Here is an 18,856-nt window from a genome sequence, read left to right as displayed (position 1 = left end):
GTGCTCAGGGAGCCTAGCCCGCAGCATTTGCAGATGTGTTTGTATGCTGGGGCAAAATAGGCCAAAGCACTGTGTGAGGGTAGAGCTGAGAAAGCCCTGCAGAAATGTGCAGGCAGCCTGCAGGTCCTGCTGTAGACGGACATCTCTTTCCTGGAAAACTGAACCCTCAGAGGCAGATACAGCAAGACCCAAGGGCCTCAGAAAATCATGAGAATCAGTGAAGATGTCCATAAAGACAGAAATGAAGGATTCCATGTGGACGAAAAAAACTAAGGCTGAAGAGAGATCCTGTGGGAACAAATGCTGCAGCACTCACTGGCCTCACAGGACACAAGTTCCCAAGTGGACATAAGTTTGTTTTTTTGTTTTTTTTGTTTTTTTTTAATTTTTGCAAAATAAAAGCTATCCCATTTTACAGTTAAAGAGGTTTCTTCACGTAAGCAGTGAACCAATTCACTACTGTCTTACAAGTGCAGGTGTGCACACAAGGTAGCTTGATGGCCAATCAAGTATAAAGCAAATCCTATTTTCAAACCCTTTCAGGCAGCACCTTTCCAGAGTCGCTACCATGTGACCACCTCCTCTTCTAGGGGTGGGGTCTGTGCTGAGAAGTGTTTGGAGCTTACTTGACTTGGCCTGGATCTCTTCCCACACTGCTCCCTAATTAGCTCTGTACAGCCTGCCCAGCTGTTAGTCAGTACTGATATCTGAAAATGAGTTCCTCAAACGCAGTGCATTTCAGAATGGTACAATAGGTTGCCTGCTCCAGTGTTGCAGTCTTGTCATCTGTCTGCACACTGAGAAGAAAACCCCCAACCCCATTGTTCCTTTGTCTCAACCACTTCACTGACTTCCAACCCATTTGGAATAAGAGCTGACGACCGTCACCACTGGCTTTTATTGTGTGCCAGGGCCTGTCTCTGCCCCTGATCTCACTGTGCCCTGCTCACCCTCACAGGCCTCACAGGCTAGGGGGTTCTTCTGTAGTCCCACTCTGCCCTGGGTTAGCCCTGTGGCTGGCTTGTCCTGTTCCAGACCATCTTCTCGGAAAAGCTGTCCTGACAGCTTCATGCTTACCCTTCCCATACGCCCAACATTGTCTTATTCTTTCATGTCACCTAATACTGCTCAATTTCTGTGTCTGTGGCCAATTCTGACTTTCCTTTCCCACTACAATGGGATTCCCTGAGCCCTTGTTTCATTCAAGCGTCAACAGAGTGCTGTCCTGGAAAAAATGCTCAGCAAACACTAGCTGGATGGACTGGTTTCTTCAGGTCATCTATAAAAAACAACCTTTTCTATATTGTTCGCTAATTTTAATTTCTATTACAAACACTAGAAACACTGTTCATCCGTGTTCCAACCTCTTTTAAAATTTGCAAAGATATCTTTTTCAAGAATATGAACATACATGAGAGTTTCTAATCAGGGCACAGTGTCCTTCATGATCTCAACACACCAAGGCACACACACATAAAAAGTACCTTTAACTGTGGAGAATAAAAAACAACTCTCATCTTGAAAGTTCTGAACCATCTAGAAGAATAAAGCAGACATGTAAGTATAATTAAGACCTATCAGTCTGAGCAGAAGTGACTTAAATGTATAAAGGACTACAGCACAGTCTATGCATCTTTCTTACAGAAATACACAATCCTAGTCATGCTTGATGGCAATATGAGCTAACGAGAGTAAAAGTTCACACCTGTCATCCATGTTGTATGAGGTCCTGTGAATACTCACTTAGATTATGTAGGTTATCTCCTACTATTACTGCTTGTCATGCACATACCTGGAGCATGCATCTAATATTACATGTTTTAAAAATGCTGCTCTTCCAACAATGTGCAAAAGGAGAATACCTAATGCCTCACACCTCAAAGAAAGGACTGGAGTCTGCCACAAACCTTAGAGCTCCAGGCAGTATCTGAGTTGAAAAGGCCTGGAAAAGCTCAGCACCTGCTCCCTGACTGTGTTCCTTCTGCTAGTAGGATGCTATTTTGATGCTACCTGTTTAAAAATGGCTATATTTTAAAATGACTATTGCGAAAGAGGCCAGCAGCATTTCTTACATTCCGACACTATATGAGTGGCCGTGTGGCAGGAGGGGACTACTCCCTGTTTGATTTACCTGGTCACTAACAAGAATGTGGATACCAGTGGGGCCCTGTCTGTAAACCTGGTTAATTTGGTGGAAAGGAATATTAAACACCGAGGCAAGTTTCCGAGCAACTTCTGAGGCAACCATTTCTTCCAAGTAAATTGCATGATAAACTGAAAAAAAGAAAAACAGCACTTTAACAATACTATTCGATGTTTTATACTTGATCTGCACAGTCTATCTTTTCAAAGGGCCAAAAAAATACAATTCAAATTTAGAAACAGGGACAAGGTAACATTTCTTTGCCCCTTTAAATTCTCTACCCACCTATTTGAAGTATAAGAACACATTATTTATATTCATGTATAAGTACTAACCCTGTTTAAAAACTATGACTTTCATTTTTCTATAGCACCCTCATATATTGAGAGGTTTAAAAAAAAAAAAAGCATCAGGGATCAGAGTAACCGGGTAATGGATTGGGATAAAGAATGAAAAAATATGTACATAGGTTAAAATGTCATGTTGCAGATATAGTGGGAGGAGCATGCTTTATAAATTATGTCACAAGCAAGCTTTATTTTTTTTTTTTAAAAAAAGTGTTTCTAATCATGCATAAAAATTCTAAAAGGAGTCTAAACCAGTAATCGTCCAAATGATGAAAAACTAAAAAGTATCTGTGTTACCTCCTATATACATACAAAATTAAAAGAAATGGAGACAGCCCCCTATGAAAAATAAGGATATAGGAAATGAAGTATGGTTCTTCCTTAAGGAAGTCCCAACCTCAGTTCAACAATCACTGTCTGATATTTCTGTCCGTGCCTTGAACATAGTGGTTCTCTGAATCTGTTTATCAATTTCAGTCAAGTGGGTCCTGCTCAACCACTGACTCAAAATGAACATGAACCTCACTAGGGAAGTGAGCAGCTCCATGCACAGGAAGTCACTACCAACACATTTAGAAAAGCTTAGAATTAGAGCCTAAAGCTAACGGTAACCCTGAAGGATTACCATATCAATGTTTGAGGACAAGTTCTTCAGAGCTGTGATAGAGTTCAGTACAGAAAAGCTCCTGTGTTTGAAGTGTTACTGCATGGTCTTAAGCTCACTGAATGTGAATGGTAAAGGATAAAATAAAGGACTCCCATGTCTCCACATTTTCCCTTATAATACACACTCATCTCTGAGGACCCATATTCCCTAATACTATGCTACTGGGAAAATGTGAGTAACGTGTATGACAGGTCAATACAGAGAATTCCTTTAAGAATCTTGTGTCCTTGGTCTTAGAAGCCACAGCCATGAGGCATTTCTCAGAGCTCCACTACTATCAGGATCCTCTCTGAATTCCATGATTCATGTTTCCCTGAAGCTGATCATCACCATCATTCAGTTTCAGAATGTGAGAAGAGGGAACATTACTACCACTGTACAAAGTGAGAGCAAGGTGCACTAATGCACATCGGTAACCTCGGTCCTTTGGAGGATGAAGCAGGAGAATGGCAGCGCAGAGCTTAAGACTACCTAAGACCTGGTCTCAACCTCTCACTCTCCCAAAGCATTTCTAGTCAAAGAAGGGAGGGAAAAGGAGACAGGAGAGGCCAGAGTGCTTCATATGTCCAACTGAGATAAATCTGAAAGGCAAAGAAGCCCTTAGTCAGAAGGTAAACTACACAGCTTATGCTAATGCTGACCAAAGACACAGCTCCCATTTTCCTGCCGGCATGGAACACAATGGATGCACACCCCAGACATGTCTACACTGCGGGAAGACTGCTACATTGAGCTGCCTTTGCTCATGTGTGATAGTCAGGCGTTGTGCCCCCCCCAACCCCCATCTAGTTAGTGAAATGGACGGGGGGCGGGGGGAGCCCAAAACCAAAACAACCACCTCTTTTCTCAGCAAGCTACCAATTTGACATACATCCAGAAAGGCCCCAACATGTTCAAGTTATTGTACTGATTGCTGGGAATTTCTTACATAAAAGTCATATAAGAAGAGATCTACAACATGTATAGCTGAGAACAAAGAAGGTTCTAGCTCTCTCCTTTCCCAAGGACTTGGCCCTACACTGCTCCTGTCAGCTCAGCAGTCCTGCTCATGTCGGACAGTCTGAGGGAGGACGGGAAGGAAGTGCCCTCAATACCCACCGCAGGGTGTCCCACCGCCACTTTCACCTCCACTGCCTGCAGCTTGTGGCTGCCCTTGGAGCACAGTGCTACTCGGCTGCTCCTGGCAGACATAGATGGTTAAGCGGGGCCTAACCGACCTGTAATCAGAAGACGCCATCAATGAGACTGTGAGGGCAAGTGGCTTCGGCTTGTGTACAATCAACAACTACAGGAATCTACGGTCTATTTTTCCTTGTGAGAACTTTACAGTGTTATTTCATTATGCAAAATAATTTTCTAATAAAAGTATAAAAGCCACACACCTCACAACAACTATCACAGGTCCAGACTCTAAACCATTGAGATGGTCTCTCAGATGCTGGTAAATTTAAGTTTTAAGATTGATTAAGCATTTGAAATCAGTAAGGCTAGAGTTTACTAGAGATTCAGCACACAAGTCTAGAGATGGCAATGGCAGTAGTGGGTCTCAAAGCCAGCACAGTCACAGTTCTAGCATTCTAATTGACAGTTACAAGTTCACATTTAATAACTGCTTAACAATAATCATGACCTTGAAAACCATAGATTCTGTAGAGCTCACCTAAATTAGAAGTTTTGTTTTCTTGGCAACAAACCCAGTCGTCTTCAAGAAATCAGTCCTGCCCATGTGCATTGCTACCAGTCTTAGTCTACCTCTGCCCTCATCAGTGCCTGCCCTGAAGGTGTACACAAAACAGTCTTCTCGTGAGCACAATGCTGCCGATGCTCGGTGGCGCACACAGGCACATGCCAACCTAGTGTGGAAACATTCTGCCCACCAAATCCCCACGCAGAGAAAAGTTCATTTTCAGCTCACACAAAACAGTCTATAGTATTTTACCTTGACTTCAGGGAATTATAGAGCCGAATTCCATCGGCTGCACCACAAATCTGAACTAAATCTTCCTTTGTCAACTTTAATAAATCGGCACCTGGAAAACAGCAGCGATCCTCAAATAAGCAAGAAAGGCATGGATAGAGCGGCTGCTTTGCAGCATGCTTCATCACATGGTTCTGTCCTTCTGAGCAGCAACAGGTGTCCTGGACTACACACACCCATGATTAACACAGGAACACACATCTGTCTCTCCAAGAAACATGCTATAGTAACAAGGTGCCAGAAGCTGATAAATCAGCGTTCATAGCCAGAAGGCCTGTCTGCTCCCAATACAAGACCCAATATTGCCTTTCCGTCTTTGTAGTTGGGCTGTGCATAACCATGTTTCTGACACCACCCAAAACCCTGCTGCCGCTGTTCTCCTATAGAACATAATGAAACACTGACACCTGGGGAACTTGCCCAACATCACCAGTGAGGGAGGAGCAAATGGAGAGTGGGTCTCCTCACACCACAACGTGCAGTATCAAGTTAGAATCGGGAATGTATGCTGAATCATCTCCCAACTGCCTTTCCAGTTTATCATTAAGCAAAACATTATCCCAAAGTTAGTTAGCACTGAGGCTTGGAGACATGGCTCAGCAGTTAGAAGCACATGCTACTCTTACAGAGAACCTAAGTTCAGGTCCTAGCACCCTCACTGGGAAACTCATAACCACTAAATCCAGCCTCAGGGGATCTGACACTTCTGGCTTCTGTGAGCACCTACACTCACATGCATATACCCAGAGACAAGCACACACACACATAATTTTAAAGTAGCAAAAATAAATAGAATGAAAATACCACATAGAACTAAATACACCCACAATGACTGGAATTTCCTGGTTTGGAAGAATTTAACAGGGTGCTGCAACTGAGGAAAACTGAGAGATAATATGTCTTTTTTCCTTGTTTGTAATAGATTTATCTAAAATTATTTCAAAACTTTCAAAATTCTAAGTAAAAGCAGGAAAACATACAAATAAAACATTCTCATGCATAAACACATATATAAATACCTGAAAAATTAGAGAACAGTCTTGTGTAGGAAGAGAACCTGTTTTTGAGCAGCCACTGCTGTGTTTCCTGGGTTGTAGCTGAAGGCTGAATTTGCTATTTAAAGGGGGGAGGGGAGAAGAACGCATAAATAAAATTATTCAAGCTTTAAAAAAGTCACTGGCATGTCATGAAGAATGTTTAAGCAAAACGCAGAAGGCTTTAAAATCTGAAGTCAGAACACAAGCTAATGACTGAGCAACCAACATAATTTGACTAGAATCTTTATATTTAATGGCTTTAAGGAAAGATACTTACTTCCCCAGACGCCTGTGCAACTCCATCTCCCTGGTGATTTGGGGATGAAGAATTGCTGGAGAAAGGAAAAGGAAGGAATGGCTTTTAGTTTTTTTTGAAGTTAAGAACTAAAGGCTATCTGCTGCACAGGCAGTCTGAGGCAGGATGACAGCGTAGAGAGCTATGTAAGCTTGCAGCAGGAATGCAGCACAGCAGGGAGAGCAGGAGGGACGCAGGCACAACAGCACCGCCATGTGAGAGGTCAGCACTGTGAAGGATTCCCTTCAGTCTAAGTGGGTGCCAGGTAAATGTGAAATCAAGTAAGAAAAACAGCTAAAAATAACAGAAAACATTCTAAGAAAAAAAAATTAGGCTATAAGAAACAGTGATCCTAACTAAGTAGACAAATCTTCCTCATTAGTTAATATATCTACCCATGAGTAAAGGAAATGAAATACACATACTACTATCCTTGTGAGTCAAAGGCAAAAGGACATCTGCAAATGACTGCCCCGAGAACATGCACCTTCCCTATCGATGAATAGGGATTTTCTCAGCACTGCTCCCCTGTCCTAGGCCTTACATTATTCTCCATTCACTAGATCTTAAGTCCCCTCCAACAGGAATTTGTCTGGTCTTCTATAATATCTCAGCAAGTGGGACCATGCTAGAAAACAGTGGGCTCTCAAGAAACATCTAGACAACTAAGGCACACCATTAGAAGCCCATCTGTAAGATCACAGCCATTTGTTCACATACCCAGACAGAAAACACAAGAGACTTCGTGTATGTTACACACTGGCTCTCTGGTAACCCCTGGTCCACGAGAACATTTCTACTTGTAGATACAACCACTACATGCAAACAGGCTCCTGGCTAGTTTTTCCATCTCCACAGAAGGAAAGTGAGATTTTGTAATTTTTCTTACCAGACCCTGTCAACAAAAGACCTACGTAGAGAACGTCCTGCCATCTCAAGCTTCCTTAATTTTTCTGTTCCATAAGAAACTTCCTAAAGCAGGACCTTCTGAACTCTGTCCTCCAGGGAGACTTTAGGAGCCAAAGGCTTCCGGAGGCCTCGGGTCTATGCAGCTCCCATTCTGAGCTCTCTGGACTCTCAGCTGAAAAAGCCAGCTAACACATTCAGTGAAATCCAGAGATTCTGATTTGAAAGCCACTATAGTCTTTAAAAAAAGAAAGGTCTTTCCTTTACATCTTAAATATTCAACTAAAACTACATTTGCTAAGAGGGTTAAAAAACTGTACAAAAAAACCCAACCTGTGTCATGTGGTAACTCAAAGTCCACTGTACTTTGTAATCAATGTAATCTTAATATCAGAACCTCCTACTAACCACTCACCCTGGGTTCTTAACTGAACTTTGTTAATGCTTTCTTAAATCTCTCCAAATCCTTGACTCTTATCTTAAAAACCCTCCTTCCCCCTTGGCCAGCTAGGGTCTTGTTTTATATAGCCCCGAGGCTGGCCTCAAACTGGAAATCTTCCTGTTTTAGTATCTGAAGAAAATGCTTCTCTGCCTGCTTCCTGCAGTTACTGTAATTGTCAGCATGGGAGACACGACTAGGTATCCAAAGGCTATTTTCTAACCCTGACACAGACACACATAAGGGCAGCATGGATAGGAACCTGAAAGAGCAATGGTTAGGGTCAAGCACAGGGCTACACAAACCAGGTACCTGTCTGGGACACTGCACGTGCTCTGCTGTGAGGAGGTGAAAGTGGGCGCTGGGGAAGGGCTGTTATTCACATAGGCTGTAGGGGTGTCAGGCCATGGAGAGCACTAAGGATAGAAACAGAAATGAATTAACAACACGGTTTTTAAATGTGTGAAAGAAGCACCTTTGTCTCTAACTGACCCCATACAAACTTATAAACACAAGATGTCCAGTGCCTATCAAGCGTGTCAAATTCACCCTGTGCAGCAGAAGACACTCATCTAGCTTAAAGATGTCCTGAGAGGTGATAGCATCAACATTCACAGACATTTTTTTCTGAAAGCTTACATGCATGCACGCACACACACGCATGGAGACAGACAGACACACACATACATTTCTAGTATCTTCTGTCAGATGCTCCAGCAAATACATCTCAAGATTTCAAGGTTTTAAAACAGCAGACAAAGAGATTCACAAACAACATCTGACATTCCACAGTGATCTGGGTGTGGCTAGGTCCTGTCAATTGCTCCTGTTTGCCAGGGAGCAGCCTCATCAGTACCCACCATGATATAACTTAAGATTTACTGAACAGGCAAGCACGAAAGCCTATCAATTGTGGGTATGCTGCCGTGTGTGTGTGTGTGTGTGTGTGTGTGTGTGTGTGTGTGTGTGTGTGTGTGTGTGTGTTTCTAAAAAAGATATGGTAAACTGAGTATCTCTCAACCTTAAGCAAATTTCTGATGAGACAGAGCAAAGATACAGAAACACATCTCAGTTATAAAACTGAGTAAGCCAAGGTCCCACATATACTGAGCAGGCCACAGCAATCACATAGAAACTTTCCCTCTGAGCTTCACAAAGGTCCACCTAACAACCAATATTCTTCCTACAGGTGCTCTGCTGAGGATGCTGGTCTCAGGGTTTCCCTTTATAATTAGCCTGCTCCCATTTGAGAGAAGACATCACATCTAACCTTAGCATCGGAGGTTCAAGACTCTCAACAACCAAGCAAGTATCAGTTGTATCTGTTTTGTCAATTTTTATATTAACTATTCATTAAAATGTGTTTTAATAAATTTGCTCTAATGAGTTTTTCCTTTTAAAATTACGCTTATTTATTTACGTGTGTGCGTATGTGTCTGTCTGTACGTATGCACACCTGCCATGGCATGCACATGGAGTCAAGGGACATTTTGGGGAGTCTGTTCCCTCCTTCCACTTGAGCCTTATAGACAAAACTCAGGTTGCTGGCATATACACAAATATTTAATTTCTTATCCAAGTTTAATCTATAGTCATAAGAAAATATAAAACTTAAATTTCAAGCCAGGCTTGGTAGCACATGTCTGTAATCAGGCTTGGCAGGTGGAGGCAAGATGATCAGAAGTTTAAGGCCAACCTCAGCTACATGAGACCCTAAATGTAAAACAAAAAAACTTGTTCCCAATTCACAAAAATCTATTATATCTGGGTATGGTTGTGAGTCATACTTGCAATCCTAAATTGAGGAGGCCAAGTAAGAAAGACTGCCATGAGCTCAAGGTCAGCCCAGAGACATTACTGTAAGGAATTGGAGCTATTGAGCTCCAGAGATGATCAGGAGCACTTGGGAGGACCTGGGTTCAGTTCTCAGCACCAATACGGTGACTTACAACCATCTGTAACTCCAGTTCCAGAGGATCCAACACCATCTTCTGTCCTCCTAGGCACCACACACGTGGTGCACAAACACACATGCAGGCAAAATGCTCATACATATAAAATAAAAACATGTAAATCTTTAAAGCAATTGAGGTTATGAAAAGGCCTCCAGGCATAAAGGTGATCACAATAAGGCAACATTTAAAACCAACAGAGTACAGAGGTGAGACCAAGAGACAAGCGGAGTAAACCTGAGTATTAAACAAAAGAAATTTGAAATGTTTGTGATCCTTGGGTTCTGTAGGCTACTTCCTCCTAATTAATAAAAGTTTTAATTTTTTAATAGTTTTTTGTTTGTTTTCTCAAAAGACGAGGTTTTTCTTTGTAGCCTTGGTGTCCTGGAACTTGCTCTGTAGACCAGGCTGGCCTTAAACTCACAGAGATAAGTTTTAATTTAATAAATACAAATATTTATCATGCCAGGAAATGCTTCCTTTGCAGCTGTTCAAATTTACAATGAAACATTTGGATGCCAGGTTGAAAATAATCAAGGGGAAAAAAATTTTTTTTCAAATTCTTTGCAAAAATGTTAAGCCCACTAATGTGAAGCCCAGAGCTTGCAGTGCGAGTCTCTCCAGATAGAAACCACACATCTTAGCAGCCTCCAAACACAAGTATCAACAGGGAGAGAAAAGAAATCATCAGCTGTCTTCACATCTGCCCAATTATGGAGCCCTCAAAAAAGAGGAAAATTACCACAGACTCTGTTCCCGAGACAACCACCTTTCAAAGCAGAAACTAATGGCTGGTCAACTCCAGTAGTGACCTTACTATAAATGGCATTCCACATAAAAATACCTGTTGTTTTAAGAGTAGAGTCTTTGCTTTTTATCTTGTTAAGTATCACTATCTCTTCTAGTTACACAGTGTGGAGTGCCCAGGCCTATTAGAGCACATCTAACCAAGGGAGCATGGGCTTTCACCCCACAAGAGCAAGGGTTTCCTCTTACACCATCCTCTCCTAATAAAACACATTATAATGAATGCATCCAAACATACACATCTAGATAACTCTTAATCTCTAAAGCAATGCCTCTCCGAAACAAATGTACCTTGGTTACTGCTAGCTCCGAGAAAGCAGCTCTCCCCACATTTGACGTTGGTGTGGTACAGCAGAGAGAGCCCGTTTACTCACCATTCACTCATCTGTTACACATTTAGATGCTTTTACTATCACAAGAGGAGTTCTGAATCTGAGGTTTTGTTTGCCTTATGGGGCTGGAGGACAAATTAGAATCTTCTGTGCACTAGGCAAGCACTGCAGCACTAATGGGCACCCGCTTTTGAAAGCAAGTGAAGTGAGTGCAGTGCTGGTGTTCCTGAAGCCTCTGCCAATGGTCTGGACCTGTGCGGGTCTGGTACTTGGTAAGTACAAGTTTCCCACAGAGATTTAAGAATGAGGACCCACTGTCAGCAACAAGCCATGGCAGCCCAGGGGTGTGCCAGGGATCAACAGACACACAAAGGGTCTGTTATGCATCATCTCCTGGGAAACAGTAGAAGTAACAATTCAGTGTGGGACCCTGTCATCCAGCACCTTTGTCAAGACTTCTGGATATATATCCCTTTAACTGAAAGCCAACTGTTAACTGCCCAAAACTGCAAGAAACATATTTCTTCCCACCCGCCCCTCCAAGTACCCCTCACAGACATTTGAAGAAACTATAAAGTGCTGCAGCTATGATCTTAGGTAAGGGGTTCATGATCTGCACCTTGTACTTTAAAATAGGATTTTCTTTTCTTTTTTTTTAGCTTAAGGTCTAACCAACACTAGAAGCATCATACCCACACCAAATGCAGCCAGGGTGGCAGGTGACGCACTTAAGAAGATGTGAAATCCCAGGCATGAACTGCTGATGTTTTGCATATTATAACTTAAGAAGCATTGATAATTTACCATGGACTTCATTTTCAGATTGGCTCTGGGCTACAACACACTAGAACCAACTTCTTTAAATAAGATAAATAGTTTGTAACAGGCAAATTATAAGGCAAGTGACTTAAGTTCCCATGAGCCCCTCAAAAAATTACTAAAAACATTTGTAGGTTTTCAGAACAATTGAAGATAATAAAACATAAAATGGGAAGACAGACAATTGGGGAAAGGAACATTCAGTGGCTCTGACCACCTCTGATTTAAACAGCCCAGTTAAAGAAAATGTAAAGAACCAGGCATGGTGGATTATACCTGCAAGCCTAGTACCTGGGAGGCTGAGGCAGGAGGGTTGCCATGAGAGCAACAGTGAGCTCCAGGCCATGCCGGAGTCGTCTGGAAAAGGATGCCAGGCAGGCGGGCAGGTAGGTAAGTAGGTAGATAGGTTGTCAGACAGGGAGGTAGGTAGGCAGATATAAAGAAATGCAGCATATGCTCCCAGTACTCTGGAGGCAAGCATGCATAAAGAAGCTTTTAAACACTGCTTTTAAACTGGAAATAACATCCCTGTGATAGTGCTTGTGATATTTACCTTCAAATCCCACAATTAATCACAGATAAAGATAAAAGAGTGAAAGTCCACTCTTTTCAAACTGGAAACACCAATGATATAAAGAGTGCATAAATGAACAGAACACTAAACAGTTAAGGGAAACCTTTAATGTAACTACTCAGAGTTAATAAAGGTATGTGCGCTGATTTAAATCTGCAACCAGGACAGTCCTCCATGGACTGTTGGACAGAGTTGTGTTAAAACATGCTATATTTAACCTGACAAAACTCAACCAAAACCCTCACTGGCTGCTTGTTTCTGAGGGTCCTGGGGTTAAGTGCAGCAAGGTCACTACTGGAGTCTGAAGAATTTCATCACAATGCAGGTGCCAAAAGTAAACACTACACAGTCAAAGATGCTTTTCTACCAGTGCTGCCACGGAGGCTTTTGAAAGCACAGACACACATCCTCACAGTGCATGCAGGGATGTGACAGGAGCACTGCACATGCTAATGTCAGGCTTGCTGTGTCATCACTTAGCTCTCTACAAAATATTCTTATTAGATATACATGTAAACAAAAAAAAATTTCCATAACTACATAAAAATAGCTACTACACTAGTTAAGTAAGCTGGGCAGTAGATCTCTGTACGTTCCCTGCCAGCCTAGCATACAGAACAAGTTGTAGGACAGCCAAGGCTACACTGAGAAACGCTGTCTTGAAAGATAAAACAAAAATAATTTAATTAATTAATAAAAATAAAATTAGTCAAATAATTTCAATTTTCTTGAAGGAGTTGTGTGTATGAAGGGGGAGGAAACAAGGGAACAAGTTGGAAAACATATCTCTGAGTGTTCAAAACCACCCACTATGGTCAACACTGTTTATGTTTTGTTTTAAAGTGTTAGATTTAGGAAATTTTCCTCAATGAGGAACAAACAGAAAGCAGAAAGCTAAACAAAAGCAAATTAAATCAAGACATGGACATCGAAAACAATTTCGGCTTTACTTTCCCATGGAAGTTGGTCCTATATCTAACACTGCACAAGGGTTCTTGCACAATGAAAAGAGAAGCAGAAGCCCCTTACACTGCCTCGCTTTGCCAGAGAATCACCGTAGTCTGCTGGCAAAGTCCGCTTGCTGGACTTTTTCTGCTCATGTTCAACTGCATCTTCAATTATAGGCTCAAGCCTCATCTGGACAAACACCAAAGATTGGGATCAATGTCTTTTCATTATACAAAGAAAGACCTAATACCCTGTTTTATGTCTTTTCGTTCAATTAAACAAATGTATGACTAATAGGATTCAATATTAAAGAAAATGCAAAACCCCAGCAGTGACAAAAATTGGACATTCTAGGCCCCCACTTAAATGCCTTATCAATTTCAAGGTTTTCAGGTCTATTGAGACCTCATATTGGGATTTCAGCATCTTCATTCAAGATCCCACCCACACAAATAAACTGATAAAAATCCCCAAACTTAGGGAAAACATGTGCCCACATAGCCCTCAGAATATCATGTCAATCCGCCACCCAGCCACCCCGGTCCCCTTGTTGCCACACGTGTGTGAGGTCCTGCTAACACGCAAACCTCTGCTTCTCTCCAAAGCCAAAGGCTGTGCTGTATTACCTCTGTGAGGATGGTGGTGTCGTAAGACGGCTGATACTTTTCTTTTTCGTGGGCTGTTCTCTTCTCCATCTTTTCTCGGTCATTTTTTTGTTTCCTGTCTGCACCTTTAGGCTTGAACACAAAGTAGATGACTTCATTCACCTAGCAGCACACTGTATAACAAGCAAAACTGCGCACCCTCCTGGGCTCCACTGTTACCTTGAAGACTTTGATTTGGCAGCTAGCTGAGTGAAGGTGGTCTGTGTATTCCCCGTTCTCATTCTGCTTGAAGGTGTCAACCTGGATCCTAAAAGGCACTCCTTTTTCACCTCCATGCTTCCGAGGGGTGAATTCTGTGCTGATACAGTGCACCTAGAGAAAACAATTCCAAAATACATTCACAAAACCTTCTTCTGGGGCTCTTTCTAGTTTATTCCCTCCTGGAAGTAAAACAGACAAAACAGTCAGATTATCTCATGAACTTCCTGAATTACTCTGGATACAGGCTTTCTTTTCAGAACCCCCGTCCCTGGACCCTTTCGCTCTAGTGCTTCTCTCAGGGGGGCTTTGCTCCAGTGAGGAAGGAAGAGCACAGAAGCTTCTTTGTGGCATCGCCTGTCTCTGCCCCAACAACATGCACTCAGGGCCCTAAGGTCTGCTTCACCACAGCCTCTGCCCTGCTATAGACAGCCAAGCTTCTTGCTACTGCTTCTCTGTATACACCAGGTTGTGATGCTTCCCTGGGCAGTTTTCAGGACCTAAAGCCTCATTCTTTATCCATCTAAAATCTCCAGGCTAACCCTTCTAAGTCCTGTCAGGATCCCAGGAGCAATATTCATTTTGCCCCTCCCCCTTTAGAAAACAATCTCAGGGTAGAACAGAAAGTTAGGTAGTAACAAGGCCATAGTCACTTCAGACTGTTACATAGACATGTCTTTGCAAAGATATGCAATGTGAAAGCTCACCTCTGAAATATGGCTGCACAACCTGAGATAAGGCCAAGTACTATACCTCTCATGTCCTACAAAACTCGGTATTCTATTGGCCAATACTAATATGAATCACGTCATCATCATTAACGAATGGGTAACTTTTGGGAAACAATCCAAACATTAAATACTAATGATCCTTAGAGTTGATGTAAACACTTAAGCTGGCCAACAATTCAATGGCTATCCCTCCTTCTTGACTATCTTACACAGTAGTTAAAATTCCACCACTTATAAACTTGCACACAGCACATATCACAATTAATTTTGAGTTTAAATATGTGGTTATATTAATTTCAAGGTTCTTTATGGATAAACACCATGGGAGTATCTACCACCTGCAGCAGTGGTAGGTGTGTCTAACATGAAGCAGTGCCTACTGTGGCGGGGCATAGCTGTCCTCCCAGCACCCAGGAGGAAGAGGCAGATGGAGCTCTGTGCATTCAGTTGAGACTGGTCTGCACAGCAAGTTCTAGGCCAGCCAGAGCTCCACCGAGAAACCCTGTTTAAAAAAATAACCCAACAATAACTTAAAAAAAAAAAAGGTAAGTGCTCACACCACACGATGGACACAGGAGGAATCCACTCTTATCTCTTCATTTGTGGAGGCTTTTAAGTTTGATGACAAACATGCTTTAAATGTTAGAAAAAAAATTTAAACCTGAAATTTTTTTCAAAAATATCCCTTTAAATAGTAGTTTCTGTTCAAGAGAAATGTGTGTCATGAAAAACATAAATTTCTATTATTATGAACAGCAATAAAAAAACAGAATTTAAAAACCAGGTGTGATGGTACATTGTTCTACCTGGCAAACTCCAGGCCATCTAAGTGGAGACCTTGTCTCCAAAAAAAAGGAAAGAAGAGAAAGCCAGGTATGGTGGTGCACAGAGGCAGGCGAGGATCTCTGTGAACTGAAGGCCAGCCTGCTCTACAGAGAGTTTCAGGACAGCCAGGGATATCAAAGAATGTTGTCTCAAAACCAAAAATCCAATATTCTTTTCATCAAATGTCTTCATAACTAATCTACTAAATTAAAGCCATTTTAACTGCGTGTATTTTCTTAAAAGGCATTACATTATACTTTACAAGTAGGGAATATTTTCATGAAACAGGAATTTAATCTTCTAGATGACTGGGGCAGACATAAAAAGGCAAACCTGGATGAAGGCCGATGTGCGCTTTGCAGGGTCCCACAGAAACTCCACTGCATTTAACTGGCTTGGATTTGTTCTTGTGTCAATTATCCCCACAGACATTGGAATATCTGGATGTTCAAACACAGGTTATAAAAACATGGATCTACTTTAAGTAATCAAGACTTACAATCTGAGCCTGGTGTGGTGCCACTCGAGTAGAGAAGTAGAGTTCCAGCTGCTTGGGAGGCTGGGGTACAGGGGATGGCTTGAGACTAGAGGTTCAAGCACAGCCTGGGGCAGCATAGTCAAACCCCATTTCAAAACAAAACAAAACAAAAAAATCAAACAAACAAACAAGCCAAACTTACAACTTACTATAGTATGCTCTATGGAAATAATTAATCCATGTTGAACTTCCCTTCACTGTTCTCCGTAGTCAACCTTGTCTTCAATATCAAATCCACCTAACAAGAATCACAGTTTCTCCCACCATGGCTTGTATTTCATTTCATTAAAAATATGATGGACGGTGCCAACTGAGGTCTACAATAGCTTTAAGTTCATACAATCCTGGGTGAGGTTATGTTAGCACCACAGAGCCACTTTACTCCTTTAGCACTGAACAATCCTCAAGACACAGATCTAACACCAACTACATCTGGTGCCAATATGTGACTAGACAACTACACAGCACCTTCATTTCCACGGTCTTTTGATGGCCACTTGTACCTAAATCAAGAAGCCTGTCTCCTGGGCGATTCCACTTCCAGCCTTCAAGCTGCTGATGTTCTGTGTACTGTAGCCGTCTGTCATGAAATACCACCCTTATGATGCTCTGTAAAACAAGAGAGGAAAGCAAGTTCTAATTGTCCAGAAGCATCATTAGCATCATCATCATCATTATTTCATATCACTTAGTATTAGATGAGCATACACACCCAGATTCTGCTTTAAATACCCCTTCTGTTTAGTTGGGCATCAAGGCTCACACCTCTAATGCTAGCCTGTGAGAGGCTGAGACAAGAGGACTGCTTCAAGTTTGACGCCAGCCTAGGTCACATTTCAAAGCCAACATCTTATTTCCAAAATAAGAGAAGATAAATTCAACCTGTGAACGTTTCTATTCTTGGATACCTGATTTATAGCACACATATTTAACTAGGAATTATAACTAAAAATTATGCACAAATTTTAAATGTGTATTTTTATTAAAGTAATTCAATATTATAATTTAAAAAATCAATGTACATGACTATGAAATTATTGAGTAGGAATTAAGATTTCTATGAGAAAATACCAGCTGCCTAAAAAAATTATGAAAGATGAAAAATGTTATAAATATATATAGATAACCACAGACACAACAGTAAACTATTAATCTTAACACTAGCTGCAGTGACTCATGCCTACAATTCCAGCAATCTAGAGGCTATCTCAAAAATAACAATAGTTAGGTTTCTTTAGGACGGGCTGGTAAGATGGCTCAGAGGGTAAAGTGCTTAAGATCAATCTTAGGAGCTCACGTAAAGGTGGGGAGAGAGAACTGACTCAATATTTTCTCTAACGTCCAGACACACATTGTGTCATACACATACAACTAAATTATACAAATCACTAAAACTACAAAGACGACCATTCTAGCAGGACATAGTGATACAGGCCTATAATCCTAACTACTTGGGAGACTGGGGTGGGGGTGATTAGAAGTATGAGGCTGGCCTAGGCTATAGTAGGAGTGCAAGACCATCCTTTACAACAAGTCACTGTCTCAGATTTCATAAATACAAAAAAGTAGAACCAGGCATGATAGTTCATACCTACAAGCCCAGCACATGCAAGACAAGAAGAATCATGGCAAGTTTGAGGCTAGAGCTATACAAGGAGTGCGCCAGGCTACAACAGGCCAAACTAAAACGTCAAAGGGTAGTAATGTTGGAAGTGGCCTGAACTGGAAGATACAAAAGAACACTGGAAGGAACTAAATGTCCTGAGGAAAAAGACTTCACCTATAGAACTAGCACTAAATAAAGGGGCCAACTACCAAGCTAAGGCCATGAGGCAGAGACCAGTGCACAGCCACTAAGTCAAGGCCAAGGGAACAGAACCTGGTACACAGACACAGGCTCTGCAATCCCAACACTTGGGAGGCTGAGGCAGCAGGACCAGGAAACCTAGGTCATATTAGCCTAGGGTACAATACTGACTTCAAAGCTATCTGGACTATATAAGGAGGTCTTATTCTAGACTAGGCTACAAGGTGATATCTCAACATTCATAAATAAAAAGCAAGGAGAGATAGCATATCAAATATATTCAACACAACTTCCGTAACACCTCTGAAAACACAAGTACTATGTGTTTCCAAATTTACACTGTACAGTTGAAGATAACAGGGCCAATAAATGTAAAAAATGTGATTTTCAATAAATTCATCCTATAATCATCTATTTCTTAATTCTACCTCTCAGGATATACTTGGGTATATTCTAACGCATTCAACAGAAAAAAAAAAAATCAGACATGTTATCAACTGAACGGTGAGCAGGGAAGTAAAACCTTTTAAAATGACAATTCACTCCAAGTTAATCTGACAGGTATTTTAACTAGCTTGATGAAGTTATTCTCAACATGTCTCACCTATTAGCTATTTTTTAATCAGGCAACTGCCTTAAAAAGCCAATTAAACCAGGTGTGGTGGTGTACATCTTTAATCCTGGCAAGGGGGTTGGGGGGGGCAGGAGGATCTGAGTTTCAGGCCTGCCTGGTCTACAGAGTGAGTTCCAGGGTGGCTAGAGCTATTACACAAAGAAATCTCATCTCAATACAAACAAACAAACTCTCGCGTGCACGCACACACACAGGACACTTTTCACTGATAAAT

General features: G+C 41.6%; 1 protein-coding gene across 2 annotated transcripts in view; it reads right to left on the bottom strand.

Moving 5' to 3' along the window:
* Positions 1 to 18,856, bottom strand: part of UBP1 (upstream binding protein 1) — a gene marked incomplete at its 5' end in the record, with an annotated part of 41,619 nt that overhangs the window by 1,971 nt on the left and 20,792 nt on the right. The window contains 12 exons of one of the 2 annotated variants that reach the window (XM_080934039.1): positions 1,485 to 1,536; positions 2,132 to 2,274; positions 4,256 to 4,374; positions 5,097 to 5,187; positions 6,155 to 6,248; positions 6,450 to 6,504; positions 8,125 to 8,228; positions 13,326 to 13,433; positions 13,871 to 13,981; positions 14,069 to 14,221; positions 15,997 to 16,103; positions 16,705 to 16,810. In XM_080934039.1, coding sequence (XP_080790165.1) covers positions 1,485 to 1,536; positions 2,132 to 2,274; positions 4,256 to 4,374; positions 5,097 to 5,187; positions 6,155 to 6,248; positions 6,450 to 6,504; positions 8,125 to 8,228; positions 13,326 to 13,433; positions 13,871 to 13,981; positions 14,069 to 14,221; positions 15,997 to 16,103; positions 16,705 to 16,810 — 1,243 coding nt within the window. The remainder of the gene's footprint in view (positions 1 to 1,484; positions 1,537 to 2,131; positions 2,275 to 4,255; positions 4,375 to 5,096; positions 5,188 to 6,154; positions 6,249 to 6,449; positions 6,505 to 8,124; positions 8,229 to 13,325; positions 13,434 to 13,870; positions 13,982 to 14,068; positions 14,222 to 15,996; positions 16,104 to 16,704; positions 16,811 to 18,856) is intronic. The other variant, XM_080934040.1, reaches the window with a different exon arrangement.

Source organism: Micromys minutus (genome assembly GCF_963924665.1).
Source record: "Micromys minutus genome assembly, chromosome: 21".
NCBI lineage: Eukaryota > Metazoa > Chordata > Mammalia > Rodentia > Muridae > Micromys > Micromys minutus.
This window is presented reverse-complemented; position numbering and strand designations above follow the sequence as displayed.